Source organism: Mercenaria mercenaria, chromosome 18 (assembly GCF_021730395.1).
Source record: "Mercenaria mercenaria strain notata chromosome 18, MADL_Memer_1, whole genome shotgun sequence".
In the NCBI taxonomy this organism is placed as follows: domain Eukaryota; kingdom Metazoa; phylum Mollusca; class Bivalvia; order Venerida; family Veneridae; genus Mercenaria; species Mercenaria mercenaria.
In genome coordinates this window covers 58,331,482-58,350,344 of record NC_069378.1, presented here as the reverse complement: position 1 = coordinate 58,350,344, position 18,863 = coordinate 58,331,482, and the positions used below count along the sequence as shown (strand labels likewise).

General features: G+C 31.8%; 1 protein-coding gene across 1 annotated transcript in view; it reads left to right on the top strand.

The window, feature by feature from the left end:
* Positions 1-5,377: 5,377 nt before the first annotated feature.
* LOC123538733 (protein Wnt-10b-like) overlaps positions 5,378-18,863 on the top strand; it is a 28,599-nt gene continuing 15,113 nt past the window's right edge. Inside the window, exon 1 of the mRNA XM_045323029.2 lies at positions 5,378-7,221. Coding sequence (XP_045178964.2) covers positions 6,767-7,221 — 455 coding nt within the window. The 5' untranslated portion in view covers positions 5,378-6,766. The remainder of the gene's footprint in view (positions 7,222-18,863) is intronic.

Genomic DNA, 18,863 nt, shown 5'->3' with positions numbered 1-18,863 from the left:
AATTAATTGAGAAATATATACCCCATAAGATGTAGCCTGAGGTACATCCCCATCCAAATGGGGAAAATTTACAATACTAAAATTAAAATCATCCCGCTTGTCATAAATTTTGGTATGTATAATATTGTCATAAATAGAGAGATGTAAATCTAAAAATGAAGCATCGGTATCCGAATTGTTAGTTTTAATTAACTGAAGCTCCCTAGGATAAATAGTACCCATCAATTGACCAAAAAACGGATTATCCATATTAAGAATATCATCCAGATAGCTTGATGTATTATTAAATGCAGTTATAATATCTGCCTGCGTATCTGGAGAAAGACTCAACATAAAGTCTCTTTCATAACAATATAAAAACAAATCTGCGACAAGGGGAGCACAATTTGTTCCCATGGGAATACCAATTACTCGTCTGAAAACTGCGTTCCCAAACCTGATGTAAATGTTGTTCAATAAAAAGGAAAGGGCTTTACAAACTTCGTATGTTTAATAATATTGCTAGTAAAGAAAGCTTTATCAAAATTGCAAGCGAGAAATGTAGCATTCCCTCTGGCAAATGTCTTTTGAATTAGGGCAGTTAGTTTGTCATTTTACTAAATTATGTGGTAAAGTGGTATACAAAGTAGAAAAATCGTATGTTATGACTGTAGATACCTTGTAATTATTAATTTTAAACTTATCCAGGATTTCGCCAGAATTTTTAATCGACCAAAATAAGTGTTTACCAGAGTTTTCATATACTTTATCGCAGTGTCTTTTCACGTGGGCTTTCACAGCAGTTAGGCATGATGTTAATAGTTTTGAAATATTTGTAGTGGTACAAGGGCTTGAATTAGCGATGAAGCGAGCTTTATATGGTTGTTTACGTAATTTAGGAATCCAGTACATGGTTGGACGTTTAATTTGTTGATCGTCTATACGAAATTTCAAATTAGAAACTTCAGTGATGTGATCAGTGACCAAATTATTTTCAACAGAAGGACTCAGTGTATAAGCTTTAGTGCTATTTAGTTCGTTTTGTAAAACATTAATAAAATGTAGGCGTCAAATGATGATAATATTGTTGGCCGCCTTGTCTGCTGGAACTAAGACATACTTAGAATGAAATTCTTGGATTTCCTTTTTCAAATGTCTTAAAGTAAACTTGGGTTTTGGTGGAAGTAGGTGTTCGCTTGTTCATTTTTCTGACGTCACAATTATTACGTCATAGCGTCAAACGGCATAGCGGCGCGCTGGAAAAGAGACCAACGGAAAACAGGCAAATATTTAATGAATGTCGTCAAGGATGTACTTTAAAGTCCTTGGTAACGTGTTAGAATCGCCTCGATAGCCTAGTGGTAGAGCGTCCGCTTCGAGTGCGGGAGGTCATGGGTTCGATCCCCGGCCGCGTGACACCAAAGACGTAAAAATGGTACCAGTGGCTCCCTTGCTTGGCGCTCAGCATTAAAAGGGCAGCATCTGGCCTGTTCTCTCATATCCTCGTGGCGATGGATTCCATCAGGAATGAGGTGTTGAGAGTGATTAATATAAGTTGTAGAACTTCCTTAACAATCGACCTAAAATAAATTATGTATAAACTAATCGAAATAAAGTATGTCATTTAGTGATTTGCTCTTGAATAAAATCATTGTTTGTCGTTCAGATGCGTAGATCTATTATTATATCACTCGGGCTGCACCCTCGTGATATAATTCCTTCGCATCTGAACTCCAAACAATGATTTTATTCAAGAGCAAATCACTAACTGAGATATATATTATTTCTAAAATAATATAGCCAAATGCATCATACAAGAATTATTTTGTATTTCATGAAAATACACTCGAATCTCCGTTAGACACGCCAGAAGTATGCTAAAGTACTAGTTATGTTCAAACTAAATTTTTATATGCGATATATTTTCATCATTTATAGATTCTACCTCCGGTTGAAATGGATGTTTGCATTAGATTAAATGTTTAAAAGTTCATCAATGATTAAAAAATTCTTGATGTATCATTTATCAATCTATTATAAAAAATCTTACGACATTTATGTTTTTAACGAATAAATGACAGATAATTTTGATAAAATGAACAGAGGGTACAAAGAGATAAAAGGGTACACTATATTTGGAGAAAAGTACTCTTTAAATGTCTAAAGTAATTGAGAAGAAAAACGAGGTTGTACTTTATATAAATGCACCCTTTTTGAAATACGAAACGCTATAACTTCATTTATTTGTATGTTTGCTAATTTTAACAATGTTTATATTAGAAATTCTTGTGTAAATACAGGGTTAAGATATTGAACATTGGGTGGCAAACGTTTACCGACTCTTTTGTCAATTGTATTCTAGATTGTATTTAATTTTAGTCATTTACAGTCGAAATTATGATAAAACAGCGGACTAATATTGTTAACATAAATTAAGAATTTAATTGATATTTGAAAATTCTTTGTAAATAATTTGACAACAGGTACAAAGGTACCGGTTCAAACACTATTTGTTTTAGAACTGAGGTCTTTAAGTACGCATATTTGTACATTGCTTCTGCAGTGTAAATGTAGAGTATAATCATTTTGAATCTTTAAGGTCTCTAGCAATATACATAAAATATGGCCCTTTACTTCTTCGGGATCATGAAATTCATCCCATGTTCTATCGTTCCAGAGTTCCCTTTAAGGCGTACCATCTCTCACAGCAAAGATAGTCAAACCGAGTCTGCTCCTGGTTCTATACTTTCAAATTTAGGAACTTCTAACAGATTAATTTCAATATTCTGCTGTGATAATCAGTTCTTTTTAGTCCGGTCGGAGGCATCAATGCTTCAGTGTTGTTATATTTTCTTGTCCTTTGGGATCATGGAATCCATTCAACATATGTGTAATAAAATTCTGCTTAATCCGGTGCTAGAGGGCGTGGGAGGTGTTGCACATTTCATTACCTCTCATGAACAGACTCAATCAAACCGAGTCTGCTATTATCCTTCTTGGCTGCATTCTTTGCTTCCAAAGGATCTTTTTACAGATTTTATTCACTGTATTATCATATATAGCTTGCACCTAAATGTATTTCACAATATCAAAGAAATGTATTCCACTTCAATGTTTATATATAATAGAATTCCGCTTAAGCTGACGCTAGGTGGCGTGATGGGTGTTGCACATTTCATTACCTCTCATGTACCGAATCTGACGCTATTGTCGCTAGGTGGCGTTCTATGCTTCTGGGGGATCTTCTAAAAGATTCTGTTGTAGGGATAACGCATATATTTTCTTGTTACAACATCTACAGAAGCCCGAGGGATTCTGAAGATGTTCATTAAATTACCATGAAATGAGCGGGAATGTCCTGAGTTGTTTTTTCACGTTGACGTCATTTTCTTTTTGAATTATCCGCTTTGGGGCCGTAATGCGTTTACGCTTTGCCACGGTATGCGCATATATAAAATGGGTGTTTTAACAGCACGCGAGCACGTTTTTTTCCTCCTGTTAAAATACCCCCGGTTTCGCAGAGTCAGCCGATATGGATATGCTCCGTGATATTGCATTTAAAACAGCATTGTTCCAAAGTCTAATTCCCTTGCGCATATTACGTACAGAAATATACGGCATTTGTATAAGACTAAGAAATTGTTTTATTCACTTTTTATTCTATTAGACGAGCACAAGAATCTAAAAGAGTACTGTAAACAGTGCTCCCGCTTAAAGTGATTCACGCAAACGCAAAAAGAACTACATTTAGCCTCCGGCAAACGTTTAGCTGAAAAGCAACTTTCATCACAGCATAAAATGGTGTACAAGACTTCAGAACAACACCTCCTTCATCATATTAAAGCAGGTACATTTTCATAGTAATTAAGGGAAAGCAAATAAGCCACGAGCCAAACAGATGGTTTCAATTAAGACCCATCGTTTAATTTCTATCAAACGATGTTTGATTCATGGCTAATTCATGTGACCCAAAGGATAGGTAATTGGTTATAGTTGCCGATTAAGTTGGCTTAGTGTAAAAAGTGTATAATTTTATTATCATTTGAATAGCTTTGTGGATTGTATGTTAGAAACTTATTATAGGTATATTTGTTATTGCAATAAAATATAGAGATATAAATAAATATAATGCAATAAATTCAAGGCGATATAAATTAATTATTAGTGATTCATATTAAGACCGATTTACGATTGTATAAGTAACGCTTGAAGACCAGATAGGTCATATTTTATGCGAATAAAACCGTAATCAATAACAGGAGAACGAATTTCAGTAATCTAAACTTTCAGTAATCTAAATCAATGCTTGTTAAATATGAAAATTATCCGATTTGTAAATGTTCAACTTATTTAATTATATCTCTTTGTCAGCGACAATTTTTGTATCTTTATCTTATTCAATAATTTGAATGTCGCTTTTTTTTGGAAAAAAAGAAAATGTTTTTAAAATATGGTTTTCTATCATGGTCTTCTGTATATATAGTATGATTAAACCCGTATTTTAATAGGATAAAAAAAACGTTGCAAATATATTACAATTATAAATTAAATCAGTTTTCACGTGAGCCTGACATGGCTAGTACATGCATTTGATATCGATTTATTTATGTATTAAGATGCTGAAAGTTATAAATACGTGTGGCTTTAACATATATAGTATGTTTGTACATTGAAAGTACAGGGATACACAATAAGGTCCTATGACCTTGTATTAGTTTAAATCTAAGCCATTCGTTCGGGCTGGGTTTTTTTTTTTCATTGCAAAATGGATATTTACTATCTTTATTAAATCTGGAATTTATTTAGATATGTTGTATTCAGTAAGTTGTAAATGAGCCATGACAGTCAACTGGCTAAATTGATTTTAATGCATGGATATTATGCTCCTTAAATTTCCAATTTGTCGCGACGGGTATATTTATGTATGAAAAGGCGATTGCATTGAAAAAAGTCTTTAGATGTATATCCAAGTCAGGTAATTCAATTTTTTGAAACTATGAGTGTACCAGCGTGTTTTTCAACGTTTATACAGCTAAATACATTATTTTTAAGAAACAATTTTTATTTGTAAAATGTTAAATATAGTTATGCTGAAGTCTTGAAAACAAATATAAAAAAGTATTTCAGTCATTAGTACACGTTCATTACGGTGCAGGACTGATGCCTAAAAGTGGAATTTTATATACAGTTACTTGTGTATGAATTAATCCATGAGATAATAACCTTTTCATCATAAAGAAAGAAAAAACGAATATATCAAAGGACGTGAAAGTGTAAAATAAAAAACTTATGCCTTGTTCGCATCAAAATTTTGATAATTATTTCGCCTTTCAAACAAAAACTCATTTAATTATTTCGTCTAAAAACTGTTTTAACATTTTGTTCTTTCGTTTCAGGTACGTGGAAAAAAGTTGCAAACAGTCTGTGACATGCGAGTAATAAATCTTTGCGCGTAGAACAAAATTGAACTAAAAGCGATTACAGAAAATTGGACGATAATGAATCTGTCTAAATTAATTCAGAAGTGATGTCTACACGAAAACTCTGAAATTTTCTGCACCATAGCCAAATAGTTTTGGACTGGAATAAAGTGATAAAATTTAAAGGAATTAGGTTTGTGAGGATAAACTGGTTTAATTGCAGAGAATAAACAATAGTGTTTACATAAATTTAGTTTCCTTTGTGGACAGCAAAATAAGCCTGAAATTATAAACATTTTTATTTAGTATTCAAGTATGTTTGTTTGATTCTGGAAATAGCTTCATGGTTATCATGTATTAGTATACATATGAACGGTGTTGACACCTATGTGACCTAATTTGATAACTGAGGTATATATAATGTTAATTCAGCAAACCCATCCTATATTGGTAATACTAAAATTAAAAGAACAAGGTGTGTAAAATGGACTTTAAAGCCATCATTCTAAATTGGTTCGGCTTTATGTGTATCTGACAGTGGTTTATACTATTATGGACTTTTTAAACCAATCGACCAATACCTCTTCACTAACCGAACGAGCTTCGTTGAATCAAACAAGGTAGACGGACCTATTCACTAGGTAATTTTACCAGTATTATTGAATTACTAATCAACTGTACTGTGGACAAGATTGGAGAAATAATGTTACCTTTTCAACGTTGATAATTTCATAAGAAAAGAAGTGACGGAATATAGTTTTGTTTTGCTTACTATCCTCCGAATTGTGCAATATTGTATCAGTGTTAAAAACGGGAAAAGGTGACTGTTCATTTTACTCATCAACAGAATTATTGTATTTGCCTCCCACGGATTTTGGTAGAGCAATAAAAACGGCCGCAATAGTGGTTTTCTTATTTATTATACCGAAATACAGATAGTTTTAAACTAGTGTTAAAAGTTTAAACATGTGATTTATATACAATACACAGCAATACTATAAAACATCATCAATTACACCTGTCGGAGAGAAAGAGAAAAAAACGTTATTAATAACGAAGTAGAATGATAAACTAAAATTGATGAGATCGAATCTGTGAAAGAAAATGTAACTACATTATGTTACTTTAATATATGAAAAACTGAAATATAATTATTGAGTATGTGAGAATTTTGAGAATTTAAATAACTGAAACTTAACAAGAAAGAAACTGAGAAAATGAAAAGGTTTTCAAATAGGTCGTGTAAAGCGGAAACACCGAAAATTGAAATGGATTAAATTATTTTTGTTTAACATTTGCTACATTTTGATATTAAAAAGTGTTAATTATTTTAGATTATCTATTTAAGTGTTTATTGTGCAAACGTTATGGAAGGGAAAACCTGTTATAAACGTAAGTCTTTTCTAAAGAAGGACGTGGAAATAGAAGAATTAGAAAATAGTGTTGGAGAGGAACTTGGTATCCAAGATCACACTACGGAACAACCAGAATTAAAGTGCAACTGTTTCGTAAATATTTCAAATCTTCAGTCCGAATCAACCAGCCTGTCATATGAGAGAGACAATTGTCTCAAATACAGAAATACCTCAGATAATAAAAACTTTGCCGAAAAATATTATTTCCAAATTGAATATGGAAAGGGTAGATGTTTAAGATGTAGGAAATGTGGATTAATGAAGACACGTAGTTTACACAGTGCTTCAGAAGAGACAATTTCGACAGATCACAGGGGAGTAACTTCTAAGAGACCTAAGAAGTCTTTCGGAATAGCCAGCTTGTCATTCTTCCTTTTTATTACCTTACAGCTGTGTCAGAACATATTGTAAGTATTCTGTAACTATGGAAACATTGAGTTTCCTTCTTTCAGTACATAAGTGAAAAGATGTACGATTTTTGGTTCTTTTACCTTCTATCAAAGACTGATATTTGTTTTCTAGAGATTCTTAACTGCCATTATGTAATACATAATAACTAATAACGACATTACTATTACACTGCTTCCCATGCTATGCTTAAAGTGCGTATATAGATTTATCAGTGAAAAGATATGTGATTTTTAGTTCTTTTGCCTTCTTTCACACACGGATATTTCTTTTCTTGACATACTTAACTGCTTTTCTGTGATACTAAACAACCAGCAATGACATTATTACTATAACATTGTATCCTATGCTTATAGAGCGTATGCAGCTATATTGGTGAAATGATTTTTAGTTCTTTTTCCTTCAGTCAGACTGAGTTTTTTTCTTTCTTGAGATACCAAACTGCCATTAAGTCATACATACATGTATATCAACATATAATAACTTCATCGCTATAGCAGTGTGTGCTATGCTTATAGCATGTTTAAAGATAGGCCTTACTATATAGTTCGTGAATGCGAGCTACTATCATTTTCTATTCAATATTCTTTTCAAATTCTTTTTTTCTTCGTATAATTAGCAGACAAAATTATGTTATGTAGTTGCAACCTTTGCATAAAATGATTACATAGTATAGGTTAAAACACATCAGACAGGCAGCCATGTTTTCTCTAAACAAATAAAAAATGAACGCATTTCCTGCAACTGTAAAGTGTATTTTCTTTCTTGTAGAAAGTTTGCTCCAACACAACATGTTTCAGTGACTTTGACAGACTGTAAATTGGCTCAGATAAAACAGTCAGAAATGAAATATGGCTGGCTGAAAATTCTAGATTTTCATGATAAATTATGATGTAGAATGAATATTTGATATGTCCAAAATATCAAAGAAAATGCATTTTTTCGTACTTAGCAAAATGTCTTAGAAATGTATAATAATATATACATAATGATAATTTATTTTGGCATATATGCAGTTTTACATGGTATATCACAGACATCAGGTTAAAACAATAAAAGCAATAAAATTCATATTTTCATGAAAAACAATGTTTAAAACAAACAAGACAAATTATATTTGGTCAAATAAATAGATGAAATAAATAAGTAGGGCCATGTTAAACGCATAAATGATTTCAGCTACAAGCAATACACAGAATAAGGACTTGTTTTGTTGAATATTGTCCTTGCTGGCATACAAGTGATATTTTGTATTACATTTAATATTTAAATGATCATATCAAGGACAACACAAAAAATGAACCCTTTAATATCCATTGTTGTCCTAATTTAATGAGTGATTTACACGAGGGAACATATAAATCAATTTTAAAAGAAGGAAACGATATAATAATATCGTTTGCTTCTTATTATGTCGAGATCAGACCAAGTTCACATAACTGGGGGTTTAACGAGGATTATATTGTATATCGTCCTAGAAGTTAAAGTGATGGTTGCGTTTAGAACCATTTTCTAACACCATGCAACCATTATTGTGATAACACTTTATACCAGTATTAAAGAAAGATAATTTCCTTTATATTTCGATGACCCCTTCCCCCCACCCCCATCTTTGCTTTCTATATGTTATGTATTCAGGTAATAAAATATGATGTAGTCTGTGTTAATGAATTTTTAGAAAACTTTTGATAAAACTCGGTTATCTGATCGTTGTTAAGTCACATTAATGCTAAACTCAAATCTCCACTAAATGACTTGCTTGCTGTCTGGACTTGTCACTAAATACTGCGCTTCAGACATGAGAAATATTTGTAGCCGCTGAATAGAAATAATGTACACCTTGCTCTCTTTCACTTTCTACACTTCAAGTTATATCTATTCTAAGGAAATATTTTCAGAAACCTGAAAGCTGCTGCATAAGCTCAGCCAGTAAGTAATGAAATATTCATCGTCCCAGACTATTGCATAAAGCAGTAAGTGCAATACCATAAGTAAAAGAAAGCAAAGGTATAGCTGAACTCTATAAAAATTACAACAAATTGAATTATGCATGTATGAAAAATTGACACAGTGCCATATTGAGACGAGTTGTTTTTCATATACAGTTATGTTACAGTTTTTTTTTCAGCCTTTCCTTTTAGTTATCAAATTTATTATTATCTGCTTTTATACGATTAAGTGTTGGTATACTTTAAAAAAGAATATTGTAACGCGCGACACTTTTAACTTTCCACCTTAACAATTTTCTAAAAATTAAATTGATAAAAAAAACGTTTTTGGGTTAGCTTGACTGATAAAAGCTAATGGTTAGACTTATTTTCAAGATATTGTTATAGATAAAACAGTAAAATGATATCTCGAAAAATCTACAATTGGAAATTTAATCAACAGATATTTAGATAGTATAGTTCAAGAATTGATTGGGAAACGAACAAAGCGTAATGTATACATTTAAAGTAAGGGTTTAATCAGTAGCCTATTGAAAATGTATGCGTAATGGACTTAACAATTAAATATCTTCTATTAATTTTGTAAAATATTTGCTGACCGTTGATGTGTAAAGTATGAATTTTGACACCAATATGAGGTAGTTCGATCCATATAAATATACATGCTACAAATATGACTTATATAAAATGCTGCTTTCATTCCATTTTTACCAATGTCGCTTACATGACGGTACTTCTCATGGCTTACATGACGGTACTTCTCATGGACCCGCAACTGCTAAAAACTCATCACAATAGATGCAAAATGAGACCAAGTCCCAATAATGTCATTGGACGTATTCCGCAAACCAAAGTCTTAAATTAAAATTGGGACGAAACCTGCATTGACATGGTCACACCGCCGTGCAGTAACACTCTTATCACGCTTAGGATACCACAAGATACGCGTACTTTTACATATCTTTTTGACATCGTGGGAATGAAGTTAAGCCATTACATAATATTTGAATAATATTTTGACACTGACATAGGCTTTGTCTGCAATAAGTAAGGGAAGGGGAAATGTAGATGTTTCAGGGAAAATGTAACATTTTATAAAAAGAATATTACCCCTTTTTACATTTAACTAATTAAACCTGTTGAATAGAAAAAGATAAAATGGACGAAAGAGCCTCGAACTCGGTTCGTGTTATCAATTCAATATGAAAAGTCACTCATGTAACATCCTCGTTTTCATACACGAATTATTCTGACATCCACGTAGATAAAAAACTAAAATCAAGTCCTCCTAAAGTTAGATAAATTTTAGTTCTACAGATGTTTTTTTTTTTTTTTTTTTTTTTTTTTCATTCATAAATGATTTTACCACAGTGTATTTTTATATTGAATTTATTAAACGAACTGAAAAAAAAATCAAATGCGAGACTCCCCCGAGCATTTTGTCTTTTTTAACGAATTTGATAAAGTCAGTCCGGAAAGACACACATGAAAGATGCTGGTGGCGATGGCGTTAAAGGTGATATATATGAGCCGCGCCATTAGAAAACCAGCATAGTGGCTTTGCGATCAGCATGGATCCAGACCAGCCTGCGCATCCGCGCAGTCTGGTCAGGATCCATGCTGTTCGCTAATGGATTGTATAATTGTAATAGGCTTTGAAAGCGAACAGCATGGATCCTGATCAGACTGCGCAAAGCCACTACGTTGATTTTCTCATGGCGCGGCTCATATGTCATTACTTCGAGCAAACCGAGTCTGCTATTCTATTCCTTGGTTGCGTTCTATGCTTCCAAAGAATTTTTTCTTACAGGTTTGATTAATAAGCATCTAATACGACAGATATTTCTTTTAACAATCACATACAGTATGAAAGGCAGCAATATTCAGCGATTTACTAAAACGTCTGTGATTACTGTAAGATGTATGATGATCTGTGATGTATGATGATCTGTGATCAAATAAATTACGAACCTATCTTTTCGAGTTTTCAGAAATGATGAGCTAGGTTTTTTTAGAAAAATATATATTACTATTAGAATAGATTTTTAGGTGTTTCAAAGATGACAGGAGTGTTCTGTTGTTTTTCTTTTTGGAATCTAACGTTAACGTAATCTAATTTCAGCAACGGAAGTGGAATGTCCCGTCCAACAAAATATGAAATTCTTCAATTGCAGTCACTGTGAAAATATTTTAAAGACTTTGCCACTTCTTGTAGGGCGTATTCAAGAACGTCTTATTAGTGTTTAAGTATGATTATCGCGTTTCAAGATTGCTGATATTGGGTAATTCATGTTAACCCTTGTCCTTAAAAGGTAAACACAGCAAATATAAGGACAAACAAAGCATTAAAGATTCCGGTTTGTATTTCTACCCGGTTACACGGGAATGTGAACAGCTATACTTATCAATTTAGTAGTCAATTTACAGCTCTCTTGTAATAATAAGAGAGATTATTGTATCATTACATGACGCCATAGCCCTGAACCCATATCAACACTCTGTTTACATTGATTATAATGTTATGATAAATATATTGCCCGCTCAAATCTTGTGGCCGTGGAATGTCCAATGCATTGGATACAATTATAAAATATTCAAAGTAGGCATTAGCGCTTGACTTCTAAGATTTATTTACTGGGTTTAGACGGCGGTTTTATTCATACAATTAATGCACGTGATAGACAGGGCTTACAACTGATTACGCATTACTATATAAAATACCTTTATGGTAGATTTTCAAATGCTAATATAACTAGTCACTTCATACACTTTAGTTTAAAAAGTGCTTGTAGGTGGCACTTCAATATTTACATTAATATTTTAATCAAATTGCTACATACACTGCTGTGTAAAAAGTGCATATAATTAGCATTGAAATACTAATATTAACAACAAGTTACTTCATACACTTTTGTGTAAAATACGACTGAAGTTAGTATTTCAATACTTATATTGATAACAAGCTATTAAATACACATGCATACAAAGATCAGATGTAGTTAGCATTTCAATACTTATATTGATAACAAGCTATTACATACACATGCATACAAAGATCAGATGTAGTTAGCATTTCAATACTTATATTAATAACAAGCTATTACATACACATGCATACAAAGATCAGATGTAGTTAGCATTTCAATACTTATAATAACAAGCTATTACATACACATGCATACAAAGATCAGATGTAGTTAGCATTTCAATACTTATATTGATAACATCAAGCTATTACATACACATGCATACAAAGATCAGATGTAGTTAGTATTTCAATACTTACAATAATAACAAGCTATTACATACACATGCATGCAAAGATCAAATGTAGTTAGTATTTTTGATAAAGCTATTACATACATATGCACGCAAAGATCAGATGTAGTTAGTATTTTCAATACTTACATTAATAACAAGCAATATTGTATACACTTCCGTGAATAATGTGACTGTAGTTAGCATTTCGGTATTCACATGAATAACAAGACATTTAAAATTCAATGCTAACATTAAACTATTACATACACTTTCATGTACAAAAACAGTAATAGTTAACAGTTGATACTTGCGTTAATTACGAGCTAATACTTACAGTTTTGTGTATATAACAGTTTTAGTTAGCATTTCAGTTCTTACAATAATAACATGCTATTACATACAATTTTATGTTAAAAAGACACCTACAGTGGGCACTTTTATACATAAAATTCATTTCACTAGCATTTTGACACTTACACTAAATACAAGCTACTACACACACACTTCTGTATAATATAACGTTCATAGATAACGTTTGCATTGTTACATTTATTACAAATCACTAAATAGACTACTATATGTGTTTACCTACAAGTAGCATTTCAATATTAACATTTATTACAAGCTACTTCATCGCACTGCTAAATGAAAAATATCTGTGGGTGACATTTAAACTGTTTGCATTTTGTTACAAATCACTAAAACAATATATATTACGTGTATGTTTACAATTATCACAGGAAGGTACCTATACGTCTGTAGATAAAGTATCTTTAGGTAGCAGTTCAATTATACGTCTGTATGTGCAGATTCTTTAGCAAATATTCTAATTTTGTATTTAATACAAGTTTCTACAAAGTACACATTTGATAAACCCAAAGTATCACGGAATAGTATAGAATTTTAACTAAGGCAGTGGGCCCGGAATGGCATTCGTTAAGGAGGTAGGTTACCTTGTTACAAGGGTAAATTCAAATTAGTTGAACCGCAGCATCTTTTTGTATTTCGTGTAATATGAAGTTTTAACTGCTAAAATCTCAGTTTCGTTTGTCTTTGTCCCTTCAAGTTCAATTTTTATCCAGGTTTGAAGAACATGACCCTCCAAAGGTATTTCATATTGAAAGAAGAAGGAAAATACGGATATTTAACACTTTTCAGTGTATTTAAGTTTCATTGATATTCGTAGAAGTCCGCATAATCTATAATTTTACTAGTATGCACGTTAGCTTTCTAATATAAGCTTAAAATGCATATGTCGCGGGGCTCGTGTTTCCATGGTAACGCATTTTCTCTCATTTTTAAACAATTATGTATAAAAATAGGAGTTTCGACCGCTTCAGTGCCATTCTGTTAATGACCAACATGGAATATTTGGGTAATATTATTAGCAACATACCAAGCGCTATACATGGTACCCTATTTTTATTAAAGTTTAAAGAAACCATGGCAACAGAGACGTTTAAAATGGCTTATATCTTGCTTTTTGACGTACTTTCTTATAATATAATATTGAATAAGATTATATTTGTAGCTGATGTATCTTTAAAACATATTATTTTTAACGTAAGTTATATTTACGTGTTATCTGCATTTATTCAAACAAATTTCTAAACTTAGAATACTTACAGCAGTGCCCCTCGGCTGGCATTTTTCATGGAAAAATCGTTCAGCATGCTACTATTATTCTCATGGATATTGTTGAAATGAAAATAAAACGCCGAAGCTGTGTTTCTTAAATAGACTAGTGTCAACGCTTTTGAATTTTACATTTAGATACATAGGTCACGGGCTTCGTTTCCATGGTAACATCAATTCAATTCAAGAAACCACAATTTTCTACTGAAATTTGAACAATTTTAGATCTTAGTTTTAGTATATAAGTAACAAATATCAACGGAACCTGAAAAATAGGTATTACAAATGAAACTGCTAGATTTTTTATTTGAAAATTCCCGTAACAAGTAACCTCTCACCCAACTATATTCCAAATAACATTGGTTACTAGCTTCCATCTTCTTACATTCCGCATAACATTTCAATATAACTACATAAAAGAAGCAAAATATTGATTATTATTGAGAGCAAAAGACTCCTAAAAAATATTTCAGCAAATAATGGTTATTTGAAAATAGTTTTAATAAAGAAAATGCACAGAATTACGTACTTTCAAGATAAAAGCTATTTATTTTGCGCGGTAACTGACACGTAACGTCATGACGTCAATGACGTCATTTTAAGGCAACATTGTTTTGAAGCGTTTCTGCGGCAATTTATTCATTATTTCTGCATTATTACACCATAAAGCGTCAGATCGAAGACAGGTCTATGATTTGTTTTCACAAGAATGAATATACAAACACATTTAGTTTGTCGTAAACGTCGTCGTAAATCGTCACGTTAGCTTCCGGTTTGACATGCGCACATACAAATATAAAGGTAACCTACCTCCTTAACGTTTTCTTCGCAGACGGCAGACGCCCCGTCTGCGAAGAAAACGTCTGAGGGTGTTTGTAATCTCCGTTTGTCAGGTAAATCATTGCTCGTACGAACTTCATTTACTATCGTAAAACGCAGAAATAACATTCGACAATACGAAATTGCACGGACATTGCCGATTTTAGAAAGCTATATCATATCAAATTTGTCAATTTACAGCTTTACAAGACGCCATACCCCTGAACTCATATCAAAGCTTTGTTTACATTGAGTTCAATGTTATGTTAATTTGATAAATAAACTAGCAGTTTAAATATTATGGTCAAAGTTCGGTCAATAGGATTGCTCTTCAACCGAATATATCAAATAACATATCAGTTAACATTGGTGGTCAACTTTCACTTCTTAACTTAAGATATTCCTTTTTATTTCTAACCTTTATTCAAAGCCAAAGGCTTCAAAAATGGTAATACAGCATTGAAATTTGCAGAAATCTATTTTAAGTTTAGGAACTACTTTCCTTGAAATACTGTGAAATCATTTTTATTGATGGGGGAATAATGCTCGTTGGGGAATTAGAAGTTATCAAAAATTATAGCCGACTTTCCTTATTAACCAGTCTTGGATTCTTTTGCAGTAGTTTTAGTAGTTTTGAGTAAAAGCCAATTGTTTCTTCCCATTTCGATATAGTCAGTTATATATTAAACTAGATCTTCTCGAAAATCAGAACATGCATCTTTTTAATGAACTGGAGTAAAGTCTAAATTTATACCGAACAAAATGTTTTTACTGTATTCATAAAGAAATTGGTGGGAAAAATATCTTTTAATAAAGACGTACCAAAGAAGTTAGATTACTAATTATTTACAAATATCGAATGTCTGACTTATTTCAATTCAAATATGCCAGACGGCCTTTCAAAGCTCATTTGGAGCTTATTTACAAATGTAATAAAGATTTAGGCCCTCTTTGCTTCTACCGAAATGTAAATATATGTGGGATAAACGGTTATTCATCGTGCAAAGGTGTTTGTGTAGTAGTGTACTGTTAGAAATTCAATCGATTTGTACCGAATTTTAGTAGTTTGATGACAAGATAATGGCCTCCGTCAAAATATTAACAGAAAAGAACAGTGTTTCTATTTAGACATTTGTGCAATAACTGAAGATGCAGTAAAACGCTTTATAATTATGAAATATTATCAGTTAAAACCTAAAATATTTGGTATGTTTGTATTATGTTTAGAAAGTATATAGTATATTACTGAAAAAGGTTTTTAATTTCTTAGTAGATAAATAAAATTTGTGAGAAGATCCTTTGGAAGTATAGAATGCAACCAAGCAAAATATTAGCAGACTTGGTTTGTTTTTGAGTCTGTTCACGAGAGGTACGTGCAACACTCATAACGCTCCCTCAGAGACATTATAATCATAGTCCTTTGGACTACAGAAAGATAATAATTAATGTCAGTGAATGAAACATATTGTCTTATTCAGTATCTTGTTTTCAAAGCTTACTGCATAGGGCGACTCCCAGTATCAGTAGGAAGTTAATAAATACCTTTTCAAACATTATAGATATACATACAATATAAATATAATTAATAAAAAAGTGTAAACTTTTAAAAGTTTCATCGAATAGATTTTCATCAGGTGCAATTGGAAGCTGCAGTTATATTAAAATGTGCAAAAGATTTATGACGGTGAAACATTTTTCTTAAAAACCAAAATGTACCATGAAGGAGACTCCTAGTAACATATTGCCGTTTTGTCCTTCATATTTGTCAAGCCACTTCGGTAAAAAACAACATAGGCAAAACAATATTTCTTGCTGCTTGTTATTGATCTTGAAACACCTTTACATAAAACAGTGTTGCAAATTACGCTGAAGAGAAAATGTGGATGTGGTCATCGTTTCCTCTTATATAATATATTCTAGCATTAAACTGCTACTTTTTGTCGTTTTGTTGTTGCGCCGTAAAACCCAAATAAATAAATAAATAAATAAATTCTCGTTTTCAGGGTGTGTTCTACGTGTGTTTAATAACAGTCTACAGATATGTCACTTAATATATTAAGTTATATTGTTTTATCTAGGTACATTTAATTGTATTAAAATGATCAAATGATTACCATTAATGTAAGTAGTGTATTCAATATTTAATAGAGGAAGCACCCATGTTATCAAAATCATGTTGTCGTATTGATGCAAACTTTATTTTCCTATACATTACAAAGTGATTCCCCTTAAATAGGCAACAAGTCTCAGTTCCTACAATAGCTGACCAGTCCATATCAATGTTTTTACTCACTTCAGCTCGAATACTGTCAGACTTCTACATATGGTACTTTCGTACTCGGCTAAAAAAAACGCAAAAGCTTTTAGTACCAGACGATCTTGAAAAGAAAGAGAAGTATCAAAACGTTACGAATGTTTCGAAAATTTATTTTGATACAAAGAAAAACGATATCATCTTTATATGACTATTATAAGAGGTTAAGCGTAAAATCCTATGTCACGGGTGACCAATGAAAGCAAATTTTGAAGAAACAAAAATGATTTACGCTTTCTCATCCTATTATTGATATGTGCGTAAAATTGTCAAACTATATAAACATTAAGAAAGATACGTCTTTGGACTTTCTTTTATCTGACCAGCGTTAAAAGCTAATAGAAGCAAACAGATTTTAACACCTTGTGTTAGCAATAAAAATCTAACCACATGAAAGGTGAAAGTTGTTTTGATAAGCTCCCAGTTTATCTATAATTCAATAATTGTGCTGGGTAGGAGAGTGTTGCTTTTATTGAAAATGCTGTGAAAATTGTTAATTTTATAGTCCAATTATTTCTGTTAAAAGAAATAACATAGGGAGAAGTTTGGACGAATGATTTGCATTTTGAATAGAAATCTAATGTCAATTTAGATAGAGCAATACCTGTGAATAAACTATTTACACATTGTATTAGAACGTAACATGTTAATTAAATAGTTCCACATTAAATATACAAGGACTAGGAACGCGATCAAAAGTGTGTCTCCTTGACGTCATTTGAAATTTAGAAAACGTCAAAAAGCGGGCACTCTGGTATATACAAGTGTCGTAAACTGGCATTAAGAACCTGTTGTAAACTCTTGTTAATTTAAGATACGACATGTATTTATCAGAAAATACTGCGATTATGAAAAACTAACAAAAATAATCGGAAACGACAAAAAGGAAAATTCACGATTAAACATTTGCCCATATCTAGGTTATATAAATATACTGCTACATATACATCTTCAGCTTTCTAATTTATATCATATTTCATTACCGCTATCACACCAAGTCGTTCTATGTTTCCAGGGCAGACAGAAGCCACAAAGCCACCTGTACTTAAGTTCAGTGTTGTTTATATTTTCCGCGGAGGTCATTCAATGTTTTTGTATAATAGAATTAATTTAGTTTTAGTTAAAACATATTTTATTGCGTATAATACATGTATTATTATTATTATTAGCCGAGTATTCTAGTTACATTTTAAAAAGTAAAGTTGTGTCTGGTTGGACTGATAGGCAGTTGTTGCTCAATTTTATCCATGGGCATGTACATAGTAGTGTGATATATGTACAAAGTTCACTACTTTAAAAGTAATCTTTTTATCAATTATTACTATTATTAACTTTTCTTACATATAGTGTTTCTATGACATGATATTGTTAGAACATAGACTTAATAAGTTTGAGTCATTTTCAGAATAAGAATGTTTGCCTTATTCGAACATGAATAGATAACAAGGGGCTTTATTACTTGACAAGACAAAACAGTTGCTTTAATATAGACCACACTGGGTGTCTGTGATCAACAATAGTTTGTTTTCTTATGAAATCCACCATTATACTGGTAGATTTTGTAGTCATTGTAAATTTAAGTTATGTCTACAAATTCTTCATACAAGTGCATACATATTCCTCATTTTACTTAGTGTGCTTAATAATTGTTAATGGATATTGA